The sequence below is a fragment of the Corvus brachyrhynchos genome, unplaced genomic scaffold (genome assembly GCF_000691975.1).
Source record: "Corvus brachyrhynchos isolate BGI_N302 unplaced genomic scaffold, ASM69197v1 scaffold112, whole genome shotgun sequence".
Classification (NCBI taxonomy): domain Eukaryota; kingdom Metazoa; phylum Chordata; class Aves; order Passeriformes; family Corvidae; genus Corvus; species Corvus brachyrhynchos.
In genome coordinates this window covers 507,115-526,978 of record NW_008236765.1, presented here as the reverse complement: position 1 = coordinate 526,978, position 19,864 = coordinate 507,115, and the positions used below count along the sequence as shown (strand labels likewise).

The window sequence follows — 19,864 nt, the reverse complement described above, 5'->3', positions numbered from 1 at the left end:
CGGTCCCCTGCCCGCCTCCACCCAGCCCCTCCCAAAGGCCATACAATAACGTGATCGCATTAAAAAAAAAAAAACCAACAATAAAAAAACCCCCACGAGTCGCAGCGCACTCATCCTTCTCCCCTGGAACGTCTCAAGGCTTGGCTGGGAGCAGAGCACAGTCCACCGCGGGCAGGTGGAAGGGATGCTCACCGGCTTGTGCTGGGGTTCTGCCTGCCTCTCCTGAATACCAACCATGCTCGGTGACCCTCGGCTTCCTCCAACCCGTCCGGGAGGGGCACAGGTGCCCTCAGCAGCCTGGAGCCCCTGGGAAGAGACATGCACCCAGAGAAACCGTGCACGTGAAGACTCCTCCACTACAGCAGGGCACCGAGCAAGGTGTTCCTTGCTCGGCTGAGACAATTCCATGTGCCTCGCGCATTTGCTGCCTTTCAGCACCAAAAGGACAGAAGCGTCTCAGCCCCTCTAGCCAGTGCCACAGCATCACACAATAGCCCAGCATATACGACACCATCACTTACAAAATCTGCTTTGCAACACAAAGGGTACCTCATCTGTATGTCGGGCAGGGAACACACGGGAGGTGGAAGAGGAGCCTCGCTGCAGTGTCACCTTTATAAATGTGCTGGTTCCCAAGATCAGCTTGGTTTCTAAACTGAAGAAGGGAGATAGTAAGATTGGCCTGCAGATCAGTACACAGAGCTTAGCACAACATTTTCAGCACAGGGCATTCGGATTTTCCACGGGCTACAGCAAGTGTATCATTATCCAGCCCTATATAAAACGCTACGACACATTGTGTATTGCCTCTCAAATTACACTGAAATTAGGATCGGTGGCAAGTACTGTTATGCAGTTGTAATAAGCCCATCTGTAACTACAAGAGGCAAGTGCCCACCCAGGTAGGGAGGAAAGTGAAGATTCTCAAGAGCAGAGTAGTGATTTTTATATGCTCCTACATTTGAGGACTCAGATGCAACCCATGGCAGTGACTCATCTTCAAACAGTTCTGAGGCACCGAAGCTGCCATATGCATCTCAAAATACTATCCGTAGATGTGAAAGCACACACAGTGTCAGTATCGATGCTGGTAGTACCATTACTTCTACTTCTCACTTCTCTAGGTAAGAAATACACATTAGTGCAATATAAAAGCTAACAATACAAGTGAACATAATTAATAAGTTCATAATTAAAACATTAAGGTGTGGTTGCTGTTTTGGACACAAGTAATAAAACCAATGCGGATCCATGCAGAAAGAAAACAAAATTATTTAAACTGATAGCTACAAAATTCAGTGGTCCCTGGCTTACATCCATGGCAGAACTGTCAATCCCAAAGAAGAATCGTTGTGCAAGTGGAAATTACCATTTCATTTTCAGTCATGTTATTTCCTACTGTTGAAAGGAGCAACATAAAAAAACCCCAAAACCCCAAGCAACAATATACCACAAGTCTTTAAATAAAACTGGCTTAACTGAATCCTGTCCTATACCTACAGTGCCAAGTGATTTGCTGAAAGAATGTGGTCTTTTGCTTATCTCCAACACATCCTCTGAGCAGCTTCCTGACTCTTGAGATCAGACCACTGTAAATTGAGAATTACCTGAGTTTAAAAAAAATCAAACAAACCCTCAGAGACAGTGTGTATCTGTAACACCATTCTCAAGCAAAGGGGGATTAGACAAGAACTACTTTAAATTCAACATGGAAGCTCAAGCACCCTGTGGCTGAGCTTTTATTTAAAATTGTTTAAGTGTTAGTGGAAAGCCCTGTTTACGCAAAATTAAATCCAAACTCAGCTCCCAGAACCTCGCCCCACCACTTGATTGCAGCTAAGTGTCTAAAATAGAAAGTTAGCCCTATACAATCCTGTTACAGCCAGCAAGGAGAGAGGAAGAGGACACTGGGTGTGAAACACAAAGGAAAAAGTGATTTCTCAGGGCATTAGGAGCCTTCTCCGAATCCCCCTTTTCAAACAGCCGCTGCAGTTTTCTGAGCATGCTACGCAGGCACACACAATGGGTTTCAAAAATCCCTCACTTTATGGATTGTCTCTGTGACATATCAGGACACTCATTACATGGAGTTCTGCAGCTTCCAAAGTTGAAAAATATCCCCCATTCCATGAGATTTTTAAATGCCAGAGCCTTGTGAGCGCACCAACCAAAGCAAAGCAAAGCAAAGCAAAGCACGTAGGGAGCTCCTCTCCACAGCCGACAAACTCTCACACCTGACCTCTAAGGGAACAGCGCTTCTCTGCTATTCCTTTTCTGCCACTTCCACAGAAGTGCTGCAAAGCAGTTATCCACACATGTCCTCTCCTCCAGCAACAGCCAGCACAACTCCAGGCCCTATCGGGCCTGAGCAGCTCCATCCTGATCACCACAGAGTCTCCAATCTGTGAAGCAACCTGGCCTTTTAATTCCTTAGCCCTCGGCACACAGCAGGCTTCAGTACAAATTAAGTTTATTTAAATGGTGAGCAAGTCCTGTGCCACTGTCAGGGCCAGCCTCATCACCCTCCGTCAGCCCTTCTAAAGTGCTGTTTAAAACCTCCACCAAAAACTTCAAGGTTTTCACTTTTTCAGAGCTTGCCACAGAGCGGACAACCCAGTAACTTTCCAGTTATTTGTTCCCTTCACACAAGCGCTCGGAAGTCCCAGGGAAGAGGAAACCACAAATACTCCTTCTGGGGGAAATGAAATAATTACATATTTGCATAACAAAGTGACATTAGCAAAATCTGTTCAGCATGTGAAGGCTAACCCCATACTTGTGCTGTTATTTGCCTGGCTCTCAGCCGTTGCAGAGTTCACTTAGCAAAGCAATCTCCGCTGCTGTGGCTCCCACATCCAGCTCTCCTGGCTGTCATCTGGAGAATTCCCCGCTGCAGCTCCGCCTCGGCTGCCTCGCACCAGCCCTCTGCACATCTGCTTGGCTGTCTCAGATGGGCTTCTGTGTGCTCTGCTACAGCAGGGCTCCTGACACCGAGTCTTTGGGTCAGTGACGCCAGCTTTGCCCCAGCGGTGTGTCCCCAGCCCCACAAGGTCATCCCCACTCTTACCAGACCCCGAACCCACGGTTAAGGTGCGCTGTCCTGCATCCAGACCTTGTCTCTTCTCCCCGGGGTTGGTTTGCTCTGCAGGACCACACCGTACCCTGGTCCATATCACTCCCCTGCATCCCTGACATGCACGCGCTCCAGGTACGCCAGGTACAAATGGGAACGCCAAGCAGCACGTCATCCGGCAATGCTTGGAACCATGCTCCACGGACTGCAAAGTGCTGAGCTGCCTCTCCCGTTACTGGAAACAAGGCGGCACATGCTCCTTGGAATGTTCCCGCTCATGGCTCCAGAGATGTACACAAGAGTACAGCCTTTCACAAGGGAGGCCAAGGTGGGAAGCCCAGAGCAAACCCCCTTGTGTGCAGCCATTCCCTGTATCCCCTGTGCTGGCCTTTCGAGGCTCCCCAGCCGGGCTGGGTGTTTGCTGTGGTGGCCAGCAGCAGCAGCCGCCTTCCCCCTGGAGGGGCCTTCCAGCAGAATTTCTTCTCTCGGGCCTCAGGATCACATGTTTCTCTCATCACAGAGAACTTCTGCTGCAGGACCTGTAACAACTCTGCCTGGAGCCGAGCTGAAATAAAACACGCCTTGAGCGAACAACAGCCAAACAACGAGAACGATGTTCCCCTTCCGTGCAAAGCCGTGTTCTGTACACACAGCTCATCTGCGTGGCCGCAGTCCGTTCAGCACCTGTGTTTTTGTTTTCTTTGCGGTGGGAACTGTGGCTTGGCCTGCACTGCTTGTCCTTGCTTGCCTCGCAGAGAACTGCCCAAAGGTTTTAGCCATCTGTAATCTGATTTCTGTACATGGGGAAATGGAGTTAAGGGTACAGTTTCCCCAACTGCCACTTTCACAGATGGGCGAAAGGAGAACATCTAATGACCAAACATTTTGTACTAAATAACATTCATTCTTCTGTGAATGTGCCGGTGGCTCAAGCAGAATGAAGCTCCTCAGCACCAATCTCCTGCTACTTTCTGGTTTCACCCTATGATCCAAAACAACCACCACAACAACGGATCCCAATGTTGTTGTAAGACCAAAGATCCAGACTCCATATAAAAAGAACAAAATTATCATTTTGGTGGGGTGCTGAAGAAATAGAAAAGAATTGAAAACATATACAGGCTAATACAGCTTGCAGACTCTAACTGATGCACACAGCAAAAACACCCACAGCTCTCCCCACCGGTACAAAATCTAGATTTCCAGGGATGCACTTGCCCATCAGCACCCAAAATCAGTTCCCTTACTGCAGTGTGCAAACCCTGTACCTGCAGTAAATGTCACAATCGGTGACAATAACAGAATCTCCTTTCAGAAAAAAAATTGAGACACTTCCATGCACCTTACGTTTACAGCAAGAAGTAGTTTTGGGCTGAAAATTTGCACTTGTTTCTGCTAAAAAGCCACAGGGCCTAAGAATATACACAGGAAGCTTTCATGTGGCTATCAGTCCTTGGAACGAGTCTCTCTTGATTACCGTGTGTTTTGCACATCCACTTCGCTCGCGTCCGATCAGGGCTGAACAGCGACAAGATACTGGGAACTATGCCCAGTGACGTTTCAGGGAAACGGAGCATAAGGTCACTAAGTTACTTTTTTATGCACTGTCCTGTCTGTCTAAGAAAATCAACCTTTCCTTTAGAATGCAAGCCAGACCACAGAAGGGTCTGGGGACAGATTTCCACTTAGGGCAGAGGCCAGAGCTTCCTCCAGTTAGTACTGGCGAAGGATTATAGGACCTAACTTGGGAGCTTCCATTTGTGGTAACACTCAGGAGTCCTTGACTTCAGATGTCAGGAGGGACGCAACACCAGGAGGGCAGCTCGCATGCAAGCACAGGTGGGCAAGGAAGCAGATGAGTTTCCTGAGCAGTCAGCAATCCTGTGCATTACTCCTGACTACCATTCCTTCACTGCAGATACCACAGTTCGCATTTTGTCTCAAATGACGTTCATTGCCCGAGTCAGCAATGATCAGTCTGACTTAAGGCTTTCAGGTGCTGTGCCAAGGTGACTTGGAGATGCATCACAGTCTGGGTACTCTGCTTTTATAAAGCGCGGTGTCCTTCCGAGACTGTGTGAAAGCGAACCGAGTGTGACTGCCACTACACTAACTGGTGTCGATGAAGCATCTTTGACATGACCAGTGCAGCCAGAAAAGAACGTCCTGTAAGACACGGACAATATTTATAAAAATACTTCCTTTTTACTAATGAGATTCTAAGGATGAGCAGTGAAATGATTAATCACAAGACATTTCCTGGCATCACACAGGAGAAAAGATCAAGAATCCAAAATAAGGGAAAACACGGCAACATTGAACAAGAACTTTTTACTGAAATACTGTTTTGTATGCAAATTACTTGCAGGCCTCTGCTGCAGCACAGGAGATGAGTAGATTCAGCTCGGGGTACGGCGGAATTTTTCAACCAAATGTTTATTCCAAGACCCTGATTGCTCAGACCTCATGAAGGATGTGGGAAATGCAGTTGCATATTCATCCTTCCCTGGATCTTTAATTACTGACATAGCTTAGACAGCAGAGCTTGAAAAATGCAGCCACAAAAGCCAGTAATCGCAGACCCACCCTGAGCTCATCAGGGGCCGTTCTCCGCCTCTTCCCGCTCCGCCGTCCCTTGAAGTTTTAAAGATACCAGGTCTTTTCCAAATAATAGTTTTGGAAGCTTTAGGGGAAGCTTTTACAAAGAGTTAAAGCAGATTCTCCCCCCCCGCCCCGCCCTTTTATTTCTGTTTCCTGCAAGTTAATCACCAAGAAACAGCCTCTGGCCTCTGGAGTGCAGGCGTGGGCACGGGCTCTCTCTTGCGGAGGTCTGCGCTGCGCCCTGCCAAGCGTTAGGCACAAACTCTGCTTTACGGCAAGAGGTGGCTCTCCAGAGAAACCCTCACCTTCTCTGCCACACCACCACCTGTACCTGCAGCAGCTGGCACCGCGAGTAACACCGGCACTGACCGGCGCCAGGCACGAGAAGTTTGCCATCGTTTTTGCTAGGATACAGCTGGCAGCTGAAGAAAGTACTAGTTTTGCCATTCAACCATCCACTAAAAGAATCTCGACATCCCACCTTCAGCCACAGCTATTTCCTGGTGGAACTCAGAGGGAAAGTGGGTCCTCAGACACCTGCGTGTGGCAGCAATCACAGGAGCAGCCCCGGGAGCAGCACGCAGGACTCTGGCTGACGTCTGTACGCCCAGACAGCAAACCCACAGCACAGACTGTCCCGACGGTACTCGCAGAACTATGGGATGCTGCAGCCTCATTGAAAACACCCCTGTTGTGCCCACGATTAACAGGCAATGCCCAGACCGGTCACCACTACGCGCACGCAGAGCCAGAGCAGATGTGCCCGAGTGTGCAGCGCTGGCCGGTCGCTGCCCTTGGTGGGCAACGTGCCGTGCTGGGCTGCACCGTGCCACAGCCCCTCTCCCTCCACACCCCACACACTCAGTCAGCTAATGTAAATTTTAAATAGACAGCGCAACTAATCCCAGGATGTGACCCCATGGCCTGTAGAGCTCCCTTGGAATGAGCGAACCCACCGGGAAGCCCTGCAAATGCGCTGCCTTTATTTTCAGGAAATCAGCAAGAGGAGAAGGAGCTACCATGTTTAGGTCTCACTGCCTTCTGCATCTGTCTGTGCATCGTGACACTGTCTTCACACGTAAGGAGCAGTGAATCATTCCTGATTCCCAAACTGCACACAGAAGCTTCAACCCAAATCACATTCCAGACAAGCGCTTGGCCAATTTCTGCTTTCCGAGACATTTTTCCCTTCTGTTCTGTTCTCTCTAGAGACAATACAGGGAGGGCAGGATAGCATTTTCCCTAAGTCACAACTCTTTCTCCCCTAAGATTTTAGTCATCTGTAGTTTCCATTTCCCTATTGTACATATCTATGGTTAGTTTTCTCCAAAGCTGTAAAAAGACCAACTTTTCTCAGAAGAGATTTGATCTTTCTTACTAGATTGAAGTGGAAATTGTAAAAGAGAGAAATTAAAAGTGACAAGTAGTGTTTGCTGTACTTAAAGACAAGCCAGATGTGGAATCATATATCTCCAAATTAAACATTTACAGAGTTGGCAGCAATGGATTTTACTTCTCACACATGCAAATGTTGAGTCTGAATGTACTCTACTTCCTACTTATGCATCTATCCAACACTTGTTCCCCGTCACCTTGCATTCCTAGGGATTATCCCCTGGACTCCTACATGTCAACTCCTCACATCAGCATGGTGGCCTCGCTTCACCTCCAAAAGATGTGAAGACTATGACAAAAATCCTGGATGCTGAATGAGAGACAGCAAACATGCACAATCAGGAGACTTAACGGATGACTGACAGAGCCACAAATACTGAAAGGAACTATAGTGCAGGTACTGAAAATCTTCAAAAATCAGGGCACGCTATCCGTGAGTGCAGACATCAAGTCTCATATATGGGGAACACCATTATGCAAGGAAAAGACTCTGAGTCACAGATAAATGTTGAGAAGATATTTTTCCCCATATGGCTCCAGCCACATGTCTGGAGCAACAGCAGCCTTCCCTGGCTTCGTTCTCATCAAGCTCCCCAGTTTCACCCCTTGGCCACCCATTTCCTCAAACTCTCGACAGCAACTGGCCTGGTACCGTCAGTATCTTGGTCAACGGATCCAGAACTCAGGTGCAACCAAAGGGCCAAGTGGTTTTATAGACATTAAGTAGGATGCCAAACAACAGGAAAAAAACACATCTACTTTTTATGAGCTATAAAACAAAGCGCTGACCTCCTCACGCTGTTGTAGCTCTTGTCTAAGAGATCCCGTGCAATTTATCAGCCACACTAAAGTCCATAAAAAACTGGGATGTTGAAGACGGGCATTTTTTTCTCAACCCTGAATTCTTTCACACTGCAATATTACAAGCAACATGGTAATCCCTGCAAATTAGGGGCTGGAGTCTGGGTAATCCTCTCCAGGACTGGAGAGCTCACATTTTGGAAACTCAGGATGTTTTGACCTTTTCCAGAAGTGAAGTTCGGACTTAAGTCATAGTCTATATCCACAGCATCTGATGAGCGCCAATGACTTGCACACATTCAACACTACTGACTTCCCTTGAAGCAGCCGGACAGCTGGAGAGCGGAACACCAAACTGGTGGAAAGGATGCAACCCACGGACACAGCCAAGAGCGAGCTACCGGGGGGTTCCCTTCCAGAGCCAACTGCAGCTAACACACCAGCAGGGCCACTGGAGGAAGGGCCAACTGTGGATCATCCAACATAAGCACAAACTCCTGTTACAGTTGCAAAGAAACCTCTGCTGATAACTAAAGAGAAAACTCCATAACCAACAGTCTTTTCCCGTCTAAACCCCCTGCAGATCCTGTGCCCTGGAAGCTGGCAGATGACAGTGACAGCTGTCACCAGGCACGCGCTGTCTGTCGCACGTGACCTGCTCCGACCTCTACCTGCTGTCACCAGCTGACTGACAGGCAACAACTAAGCATCCCCCTCTTTCCAGAGGCTGGGGGCTGGGCACTGGCATTACCACCCCTCTCCCCTGCATGGGGTTACTGCTGCCTTTGCGCTCCAGAGGCACTCCCACTGCCCACGCCTCCTTCCTTCTCTGCTCTGGCCTGGATGTGTGGGGCAGCGACAGATCTCCTCTCTAAACTGCTCTTAAATCTGGGGGGTAGAGCAGGAAAGGGAAGAGTTGCCTTATGCCCCATGCTTGGGAACGGGTTGCTGGTCATGACTTGGCCTACAGGTCCTTACAGATTACCAGATTGTATCTCTGAATATACCGAAGAATACAATGGGACTGGAGGGAATTCCAATGCCAGTCAGTGACTGCCTGCCAAGTGCTCGCCCACCTGCAGTGAACTGACCACAGCAGAAGTGTGAGAGGAGAAGGGCAGAAGCAGATGGGATGGTTCTGGAGATAACAATGCCCAACACGCCGCTCCCGAGCGCCCACGTGTCCTGATGCACTCCTATCCCAGATGGGGCGCAGCCCTGCCCACCGGACCGCCCATGCTCAGCCTGATGGGTGCTGTGCCCAAAGTAAACGAGTTTCACTGTTGATGAGATAAAGGAGGGATTTCACATCATTAGTCCAGGGGAAAATCTAGGAGCCAGGTGCTGCAGCAAAATGGCTCCTTACCTGGCTCTGTTTTAGAAAACAACGTGCACACAGTAAGAATAAATGAAAGCGCTGCAGCCACAAGCTAAGTGTGAGGACAAAACGCTCGCAGTATCACAAATAGCATATCTAGCACACTGCCACAGAAAACCTGTAAACCAGGCGGTTCACACAAAACGGAAGGAGTATGATTCCAGCACAAGACATTCCCTCCATCTTCCTTCGCGAGGAGAGACGCCCCAAGTACGGCTGGTCAGACAGGGGAACCCAAGCTCTGCCTTTCGCTGCGCTGCTTCGTTCAGAGAACTTTTTTTGGTATGGTTCGATAAAGTGAACATTCTCAATTTTCTTTGAGCAAATTGTACTACACTTGTTTCTCATCAGATTACATAAATTAGCTGAGAGGGAATGGATTCAATTACAGTCCAGATTCCAGACCTCTTAAGAACTGACTGCCTAACACATTCCTTTCATTTAATAAACTGGAACCAAATGAGGATTATCTCATATAAATAATACTCCCTCGATAGGGCGATGCAATAAAATGGCAAAAATACTCAGAGGATCCACGTAGATCAAATACAAGAGCCTCTGATATTACCCTATGGATTTAAAGTATGAACATAACATAAACTTGATTGTTCAGTATTTTTACTTTGTATTGTGAACAAGAATTGGATTCAAAGACTTAAAACCAAGTTTCATATCTTCTGACAGCCTCAGACAGCCAAGGAAAAAAACGTGTTTCGGCCAAGTATGCCTTTCCACATTGAAAAGATAATTTGATATCTCTGCACACCATACAAACCTCTCCTGAAAAACCCAAGATTTACAGTCTCCCAAGTGACTCAGAGTAAGCATGAGCAAGAGTAAGGGCTTCGCACCGCTGTGAGCGAGGCAGTTTCCCAGACAGACTCGTTCTTTAGGAAGGCAGCATTGTGGAACAACTGAAACTGCTACGGCAGCTCTTAGGAACAACCCATCCTGACAGAAATACTTGCCCAGCCTTTCAGCTTGAGAAGTAGACAAGCCATCTCTAGTCAGGTTTTTTTATACCTGCCTAAATGCATAAGTATCCAGAGAAGAAAGTTGCATGGACAAGACTTCGATCCGGAGCTCAATAAAGGACTCAAGGCTGAAGGCACAAAGTTATACAAACAGTCAATTATCCCATTAGCAAACAGCATTCTGGACACGTTGTGAAGGAGCTGGTTAGAAAACAGAGACAGAGAACAACACTGTACAATCACCTGTGAGCAAATGCTTTTTAGATTACTAAAAAATGGCTGAAGACAGTTTTGATGTCAGCCCATGCAATTACAACTTGTCTAATCCTCCAGCTGTATTTAACCTGGCATGCAACTACAAATCCTGGATCCAGCAGGTAAGCTTCATATCTAAGACTCGATCCAAGAAACAGGATGTTTTTTACCCACTCGGTAAAAAGGTTTTCAGGGGACACGGTAAGTTCTCTGCCAACATGAATCCTTAAATCAGTACAGTATTAGCCAAGCCTTTCTTCCTGGGCTTCTTCATACCTGTCCCTCCATCTGTCCGAAAGCTTTCTCAGTATTGTAGGGACCTCAGTTACTCCTGTGCACACATCGACACACAAATAAAGCAAACAAGCCGTCCTGGCACTTTGTCTGAATGTTCCTTTATGTTCAGTGGGAAGGTTCAAATGCAGTTTTGCATGTGCTACATTCCACCTATAAAGCCCCAGATAAGGGAGGTGCTCTACCCCCACATTCCTCCGTTTTTGGTTTTTTTTTATGAAAGAGGCTACATGGAACGTCGCCTGAAGCTACAGTCTCCCTCTAGAAGGGATCGGTGTGCTGACCTGTCCATCGAGTTTGCAGTGTGCCCTAGTTTTTACCCAAGGAACCATGAAAGTGGTTGAAACATACATGAAATGAGACTTCTTCCACTCAGAGCAACCAGAACTAAGCATACCTACTGAATACAAAGGGGACATTTCCCCTTTGATGGATGTGACAACAAGGATTTTAAAAGGCTTCTTTATGGGTAACTAATTAAATCCTAATATGTAGACAGGACTAGTTATGCAAAGCAGACACAATGTTACGTCCACGCCTGTTCTTATTTCAGTCATCAACAACAACTGTCTGTTCAGCCCTGAGATTTAAAAGCACAAAATCCAGATTTTTGCTTTCCCACCTCATGTGTGTTGAGAGATTTCTGTGTCTCTCCCTGCTGGCTGACCCCCTGAACAAACCACCCAGACCCCTCACCAGTCACTCTAGCCCCTCCAACCCTCCCGTCCTGCTTTCGGGCTCCGTAACACACACGAGGGTTTGATGGAAGAGGCTTGGCAGTGATTTGATTTACAGAAACCCCTCTCGGAAACTGAAGAAAGCATGTTAACTCCTGCATACCCTCCACCTCGTCACCAGGAGCCTGACTGTGCATGGCGCTGCACATAGCTGTTGATGGTTCTTACTTTCTAACCCGTGGGAAGAGGAGACTCGCATGAGGATGCGCTTGGGAAAGCCTTTCGCACAGGTCCCAGGCTGTGTCTGCCATGTACACCGTCCTCCAACACTCTAATGCCCATGGACACCTATTTTTAAGCAAGGGCGGTTTGCTTGGCCATCTGCAATGCTACTGTCCATGCAATGACCACCCGACAAAGGTAGGAAGAGTGAGAGCACTGTTTTATTTGGAATGCACCTCTGCAGCCAAAGCTAAACTGACTCAGCCTAATATTCACAACAGACTTTTTTCAGAGAGGCATTGGGCTGGGAGCTGGTTACTGTACACCTCTGCTCCATGTCCTGACCGGAGAACACAGCACGCTTCACCAGCCCTCTCTCTTGCAAGACAACCCTTGTACTGTTTCAGTCCTACCAGCCAACGAGTTTCAGAGCAAAAATCTGATAATTTAAATACAAACAAACAAACAGCAGAGCAAAATCTGTGCCCAGAAGCAATGCTGATTAGGGCAGGGCGGCTGAACAGAGATAGGTTGGCAGAAGACAATTCTTTATCTCACGCTACCCCACTCAAGAACCAAAAAGAACCAGTAGACAGAAGGGTTGTTGCATCCAGGAATCCACAGGAAAAAACCCTAAGGGCGGAAAGCAGAGGTCGCTACGCAGGTGAGGTATAAGAGTATCTGTTAGCTGCACACGTGTTTGTTTTTACTCAACTGAAATCAAGTGATACTCCTTTTTTGAACATGGGAAAATGGAAACAATACCACATGGAACTCTTTCAAAAAACATTTTTTATTTTAACAGCAGCAGCTTTCTAGAGTGTAATGGTTTATCTGGCAAGCCTTTGTTATACTTGAGACACGTTTCCTTTTCCAATTTCACATTTAATTCCATCAAAACATGTGTTACTCATTTTGCAGTTTTGTACCCTCAATGCTGTTGATGAGAAGAGCCAGAAGAACCTCCTGCAGTACTTCTGACCGTCTTGAAACACAAGTCTCCTCCCTATCCTCAGCATCCCCCTGTTTGGAACAATTGGTTTACGCCTCTGCAGAGCCAGGTACGAGCTCAGAGGAAAAACAAGACTGTCCCCAGCACGGAGCAAGGGCACCGCACACTGCGGCCACAGGCGCGCACAACCGTGGCCGTACGCCAGGCATCTGAGAGGAGAGGGAGGCACAGCTTTAACCCAGCGCCCTGACTCGTGCAGCGCGACCCGAGCGCCGAGTGAAGCGGCAGATGTTACAGTGCCACCTGCAACGTCCAGCAGAAAGCTACCTCGCGAGGACCTTCTAGAAACTGTTCAGGTATTGTTAGCTAAAATCATCCCAAAGCTCAGGCAAACGTGCAGACTACCATAGCATTGCTTTACAGCCTCTACGAGAGCAAGCAGAATATCAGAAGTGCCACACGTTACAGGTACATCTTGGAAGTCTGCTCCTCAAAACTACAGGTCTTTGATCCTTCTCATCTGCCAACATCACTTCTTTCCTCCCCTGCAATTCATTTCTAATCACCCAGAAGCACTCACTTATTCAACTATGAAGCAGTTGAATTTTCTTTAGTTCTTTCAAACTTTGTGTTGCACCTTTTTGCCCTGAGAAGATGTGTACAAATTTGCACTTTTTCCTCCCAAAATGATAAAGCTATTGACAGAGAAGTAACCAAAAGAGAGAATAAAAATACCACAAAACTCATGAAGAGGGAAATCATCTCCGCGATGTCTCATTATTTTTCTGATTTGTTTCTCACACAACAAATTCTACTAAGTGCAAAGATTGTGCTTCATGTCCACCCCTAAGTTTTCAGGAATTTATACAGCAAAAGGTGAAAAAGCTTTTGTTTGTGATGGGGTTGGAAAGCCACGTGTATGTAGAGCTTTTAGGCCTAACGACTGAACCCATTTACCACCGGAATAAAGTGACTTATACTTTCTGTAATTTTGAGCAAAAGAGACTAGAAGAGAAGCGTTGGGTTGGGTGGGAGCTATGACAACCACCACGGAGCACAGAGTTTCCTTGCCCTCTTCCCTGCTCAGACGCTAGAGGCAAGCAGAAGTGAGGTTTCACCAAGGGCTGCGGAAGTTCTTGGAGTTTCAGTGGAGTCAGTACCATGTATTTTCATTCAATTATTTATGGTAAGTTCCTATAAATATAAGTCTCTCCATGGGGAAGAGGCTCAGGCAGCAGACGAAGTTCAAGACTGGCAAACTGTCATTTGGAACAGAACCAGGTCCTACGTTTCCCTGCCTTCCTCACCTCCATCTCCAGTACTACGGTTTTACAGTAGACAAATACTGTTGGATGCAAATCTTCTGATTATTCCGAAACCATTTGCAGCTGCCACTTCCTATAGACAAAAGCAGAGCACTTACAAGGAGCTACACTTGGCTGTGCTAAACAGGAGGGCATTTCTTCAGGAGCGTATGCCTGTGATCCTTGGAAAAGCCTAACATCAACCTGTCATACGCAAATCGTATTAAAGAAAACCAGCCAACCGCTGTGAGTAACCAATTCATCCGGGCATTTACCCATCTCCTTAACCACACGGATTATTTGAACAGTTCTATTGCCTTGCAGCACACAGCCCTACCAGACCATGCCACCAGGTGTGTTTTTCCACCCAGCGGTCCTCAAAATCAAGCACGACTTGCACAGCCACAAAATCAAGTTCTGCGCTATCAGTAAGAAACAACGGAGACACCCGCCAAGCACACGGCTCCTCCATGCCCCGTCCATCTCCCGGCATGGGCAGTGCCTGCCCTGCGTGGCCCCTGACACGGTTAGTCCGATCTGTGGCGTCACTCTGCTGCTGAGCAATGCTGCTTACGAAAGAAAAGCTGTTCATACAGATCAGCCTCCAAGGAAAGACCTCTGACTTGTGCTGATTCCCACATACCAGGTGCCCGTCTTCATTTGTCCAGAAAGTGATGCAGCAGGTGAGCTCTCCAGAGCTCAGACATTTGCTCTGGGCCAGCCAAGTGAGCGGGAGGGCTAACGCCAGTGATCATCCCCGCGGGTGGGAAAACCCACAGGGACCTCTTCAAGATTAAAAGGTATGGATGTCAATTATCTTAGGAAAACCTAAAGCTCTACACAAAGCCCTCCCTTGCCTCTATCCTTAGAGCAGAACATTCCTACTTGGAAAGAAAGCATTTTGATACAGACTTTTCTTTCAGCTCCTCCTCAACGCAGCTTTGGGCATGTCCTACACACTAGATACCTTTGAATTTTAAATGTGTCCACAGACTTTGCTGGGCTGGGACCTACGAGATGGCAAGCTAACTGGAGAGCACAGTGATTCCACTTGCTTTGAGATCACTGCAGTGCACAAGTGCTCAGGTGCGGTGCAGCTGGGGACAGAAAACATAGGCAAATACAAAGAAACTGGCCTTGCTGTCTGCTGGAACTACCTCAGAACATCTCCTTTAACAGCACACCATACCAAGGGTAGACGACAGGAAAGCAGGGACAGACAATATTTAGGAGCCAATTACTAAATCACAGAGGCAGCTCTTTTCACAGGGACAATGTCTCAGGTGGGGGTCCAGGAGAACAAGTGCAGCTGGGCTGAAAGGGACGGGTGTAAAATACATTTCCAGTGGAAATAGATTTTTAATGAGGAGCAGTTTAGTTTTGTTGTGCCGTGTTTGGCCGCCTTTGCCACCTGCAGCTCAGGTTACATCTAACTGAAATACCAGCGCGTACCAGTAGTCACAGACGGGACCTCGCCTCTTATCTGTAACCCAGGTGCTCTGACCACGTCCACTGCACGTGCAGGAATGAAGCACTGAGCTGCTCTTTTGGCTCCCTGGAGCCAAAACAGCACCATGCACAGATATATGGCTCGGCATTTACCTCCTGCTCAGTTTAGGTTGGATCACGCAGGCGAGGCATGGCACAAATACACTGCCCCTTGAGCAGTGACCCCGTGGCACGAGACACAGGGCCCCAGCGGAGCCTGCCTGGCTTCCCAGCTCCCTGTGCTCCCTGATGTGCTCCTAGGCAGATTCCAGAAACATGGGCACCGAGACGTGTCCACACACAATAACCCAACCCAGCTTTTTGAACTTGGGAAGCAACATTTGTGGGAAAGAATGGCTGGCCAAGAAGCAGATGTTCTAGCTTTCAACTCTTCAGGGACAGAAAAATACAAAAAAGAAAAATAACTAAAAAAAAGGGTTGCCCTTCAGAAGAAGAACTGTTTGCTGTGCGTGTGAACCGTGTGCTGCCCTTAGACGAAGCGTCCGACAGCTGCTCTGACTGCAAACAGCTCTGTGGACAGTGAATTTGCCTATCTATGTAAACAGGGCGTTGCCTCAGTTTGAAAACAATCTTCTGGCAGAGAACAGCTCACTGAGAGAGCAAGTTTAGATTAATTCTGTAAGGATTAAAATAAAGAAGCCTATTAAAAACAGATGCACACAGAATGCAGAATCTACTTAGTAAGACAAGAAGTCGGCATCAGCAGTGAGAAGGCAGCCCCAGCCTTTGGGTCCAGGTAACGGGGAGCAGGGGGGCAGAGGGTCATGTGCTCTCCAGGTCAGTGAGGAGGAGCTGCTGCAGGCAACATTCTGAGTACAGGGAAGAGACATGACGAGGAAAGAAGCAGAAGCATGAAGGCAGTAGTCTGTATATCAGGAACACATGGTGGGGAGAAGACAAGGAGATCAACACAAAAGGAGAAGAAAAAAATAAAAGGAACGAGTGGAGGACTCCCCATCCCACGAGAACTTAAATACAGGACTGGGAGAGGGGAGCTGCTTTGCAATCAAGACCTATCAAAAACAGGGACCTGCAGATCCCTCCTGGGACCTTTCTGGGAAGCAAGCTTTCCTTTACAGCCATTGAGGAACTACAAGGCTTTTCGTGGACTGAGAAACACAAAACCAAAGCAAAACTCAGCACACAAAGAGAGACAACCAAGGGCAGAACAGCCCAGAACACCCTGCGGAGCTGCCGTCTCAGCAAGCGTTCGCTCGCCCAAACGCACGAAACCTCCTGAACGCCTTGCTGCGTGTCACAGCTGAGCACGGCTGCCACCAGCTTAACCACCGACATCCCACGGGAGGCAAAGTATAGAACTGAGGGTTTCTGGCTGCTTGGGATGACCCTTTATGCCTGCTACACAAACTCACGTGTGCCCACGTGCTTCCTCCAAATCCTTCTACCAGGTCCCAGGTCCCATTTTTCTGTGGTGCCCAGCCAAGAGGCGGGATGACGGATTTAGGGGATGTAGGGCCATTGCAGCTACTGAGTTTTTGGATTAACTCTTCCCTGTGAGCTCCAGGATGCGGGTCAGAGAGCAGAAGTTACTGCAGGTGTAGCTGAGCATACTCAGCTCCCAGACTGAGCATGGTCAGTTCCCAGTTTGCACGGGTTTGCAGCCGCGGGTTTGCCGCTGGCCCACAGGGCCATAGGAAACGGCCATTCAGAAGGGAGCGGGGCCATTTGTTACCTGGCTACTTGATTCGCTGAAAACATACACTGCTATTTATCCTGCTAACACGTATACAGGCGGAGCAGTTATTAGACAGGTAAACCATTAGACAAACCAGCAAAAGATTTTAGCCTGGAAAGTATGTGAAAAGAAACGCAGCATTTTTCCCCAGAATGTCAGCTTTCGGAAGTCCACAAATATTGCTTAAGGGTGGGATTTTTTCCAGCTGACTGTCCTGTAATGTCCCTGTCAGACAGGCATCCAAGTATATTCCCCAGAAAACACCCAATTTATCAATCTGGAAGTAGTAAGGAATAAGAAAATAGAATAGTAAGGGTATGCCCAAAGTCAGGGTTGGGGACTGCTGAAGCCCACCCAAAGACCATGCCAATTTAGAGAGACAACCCTGTCCCCACGACAAGGGCCATGCTGCACCGAGGGCCCCTGTATTTGCATCCTGGTCACCCTTGTTCTTCCTCCGACGGAAAGAAAACATCAGACGTATTTTCTATTAACTGGCCAAGAAACTCTTTGGGGCCCGAGGCCTGCCCCGCTTGACTCCTGTCCGGCCACGCGCACCTGGCTGGACCCCCAGCCCGGAACAGGCTCCCCGGTGTGCCGGCTCCTGCGGGATGGACAATCCCCCATTGTGCAGGTGCTGCAGGTGTCCAGGGGTGCCGGCCGCCAACATTCATCCCCAGCCCGCCTGCGCAGGGAGACCAGCCAGGCTGTCACTGACAGTTCTGCAAAAATGGGTCAGGGAAAGAAAAATAAAGCCTGCGCAGCGGAACCTGGGGCTGGGGGTCTGCTGACAGGGGCCGGCCCCGCTCCTCCGCAGGTGCTACTGAAACACTGCTGCTTGTTTGGCTTGGCAGCTGTGGCCCACACAGAACATGCGTGGCAGGGAGGCAGCTGCAGGCAGGTGTACGGCGTTTCCATTTCACCTCGCGCTGCAGGATCGCGGCCTCTGCCCAGTTCTCCAAGGGCTTGGCTTTTCACAAGTCTGTTTTTTCCAGTGGAAAAAAATTACTGTCAAAATAGTAAAGGATTGATTTGCATAACTTTGAACTTGCAGGGAGTGTTTGCTTTTTTTGTTCTCGCTTTCAAAATGAGTCAAAAACAGGAGGGGGGAAGTTACGTGACAGGAGCAGATCCCCCTGCTTGAGCTGCTGGGCAAGCAGAGGGTCCCCAGCCTGGCCCCGCATGGGAGCACATCCTGCCTGGACCAGGGCTCTGCCCCACAAGACGTGGAGTCCATCTTGGCCAGCAAATCTGTAAAACCTCAGCGTTATTTTGTTCTCAACAGACACAACCTGTGCTCACCCCACAATGTCCCACCACCTTGGCAAACGTGATGTTTTGACAATCTCAGCTCCAGCCATCGAGGCAAAACACAAGGTCAGGGCTCTGCCTGACGTTCCCACTCTTCAGCAACAGCGCCCCAAGTCACTGCCATTGAGAGACTCTAAGCCCGTCCTCCCTAGGGAGATAGATGCAGCTCACCCTGATACCAGAGGCCAGGCTACCTGGCTGTGTGGGAACCAACAAACATCCTGAAACAGCAACGACTTGTTCAGATTTTAGGAGCCTTCCTCTGGAACAGTGGGGACTGAAAGGAGCACGTCACCCCCTGGTCGCCTGCGCTTCCACAATAACAACTTCAAGGCAGCAATCCTGCCGACACAAGTGTTTGCTTTTCCGAAGCCTCCCTCCCCATATCCCTCCCTGGCCTCCGGGGCAGCTGGAAAGCTGCCTGTGCCTGGCAGGTGCAGAGGGGCTAACCGGTGCTAGCAGCTACAGCCATGTCCTTCTCCAAAAGTAGAAGAGCAAGCTCTTTCCCAAATTTAGTCACAATAAGGCATAATTAGGCGTAGTTTGCTCAATGTCTCTTTCTCCTTTTCTGATGCCAGTTCTGATGGACCCTAGGAGAGTACGCAGGAATCAAACCACACAGCAGAACATACTCTGACACAAAACCCAGGAGAGCTAACTCCAGGTATGATGACAGCTGCTAGTAGCTCCAGAAACATTTGCTATGTGATCACACTTGAACTCTCCTCAAGTTATGAGACGTCAAGGACCATGGCAAAAATCCATGCCAGACAGAGCAGGCACTGACTGATGGCCTAAGGTTTATAGACACACTTAAAAACCAGCTTTACTCAGGTCAGTCAAAACATAACTAAAATCCCTGGCCTTAGATACACACTCACAAAACACGAAAAGCGGCTCAGATCTCCACCACAGTTCTCAAATTTCCACAAAAGGGGGAAAGAAACCCAAAATTAGCTAAAAGGAGAAAGACAGGAAAGGAAGCAAAATCAAATCAAAGCAAAAGTGTCTTGCTTTTAACAAAACGAATGTTTAGATGCTTTTGATCGTATAACAGCATACTCATTTCTCCTGTCACCAGGCACAGAAGTCAGTTGAGCTGTTGATTTGGAAATGCTAATTAAAAACAGGATTTGACGTGCATCTGCCTAACTGTGCATGACCCTCTCAGGAGGTAAGACTTCTCAAAGGCCACACCTTGTCGATGCCACAGAGTTTTCCCTGCCCAGAGGTTAGGTCAAGCCCGAGCCACACTGCGGCTCCTGTCCTGCACCTACAGCACTTCCCTGCAGCCATGCTGCTTCTCCCAGAGGACAGAAGGGATTGCAATCCTCATAGCCTGTCTCTTCCTTTTTTCTTTCTGGGTGTTTTTTTTTTTTTGTTTGTTTCTGGGGTTTTTTTGGGGGGGGGGGGGGGGGGGTT

At 48.3% G+C, this 19,864-nt stretch overlaps 1 protein-coding gene across 5 annotated transcripts in view; it reads right to left on the bottom strand.

Moving 5' to 3' along the window:
- Positions 1-19,864, bottom strand: part of BMP3 (bone morphogenetic protein 3) — a 91,110-nt gene that overhangs the window by 14,835 nt on the left and 56,411 nt on the right. The window contains exon 1 of one of the 5 annotated variants that reach the window (XM_017727337.1): positions 3,068-3,270. The exons of 3 other annotated variants lie outside the window; for them this stretch is intronic. In XM_017727337.1, the coding sequence (XP_017582826.1) occupies positions 3,068-3,248 (181 nt within the window). In that variant the 5' untranslated portion in view covers positions 3,249-3,270. Of the gene's footprint in view, positions 1-549; positions 571-3,067; positions 3,271-19,864 lie in introns of those variants that run through there. One more of the 5 variants, XM_017727342.1, reaches the window with a different exon arrangement.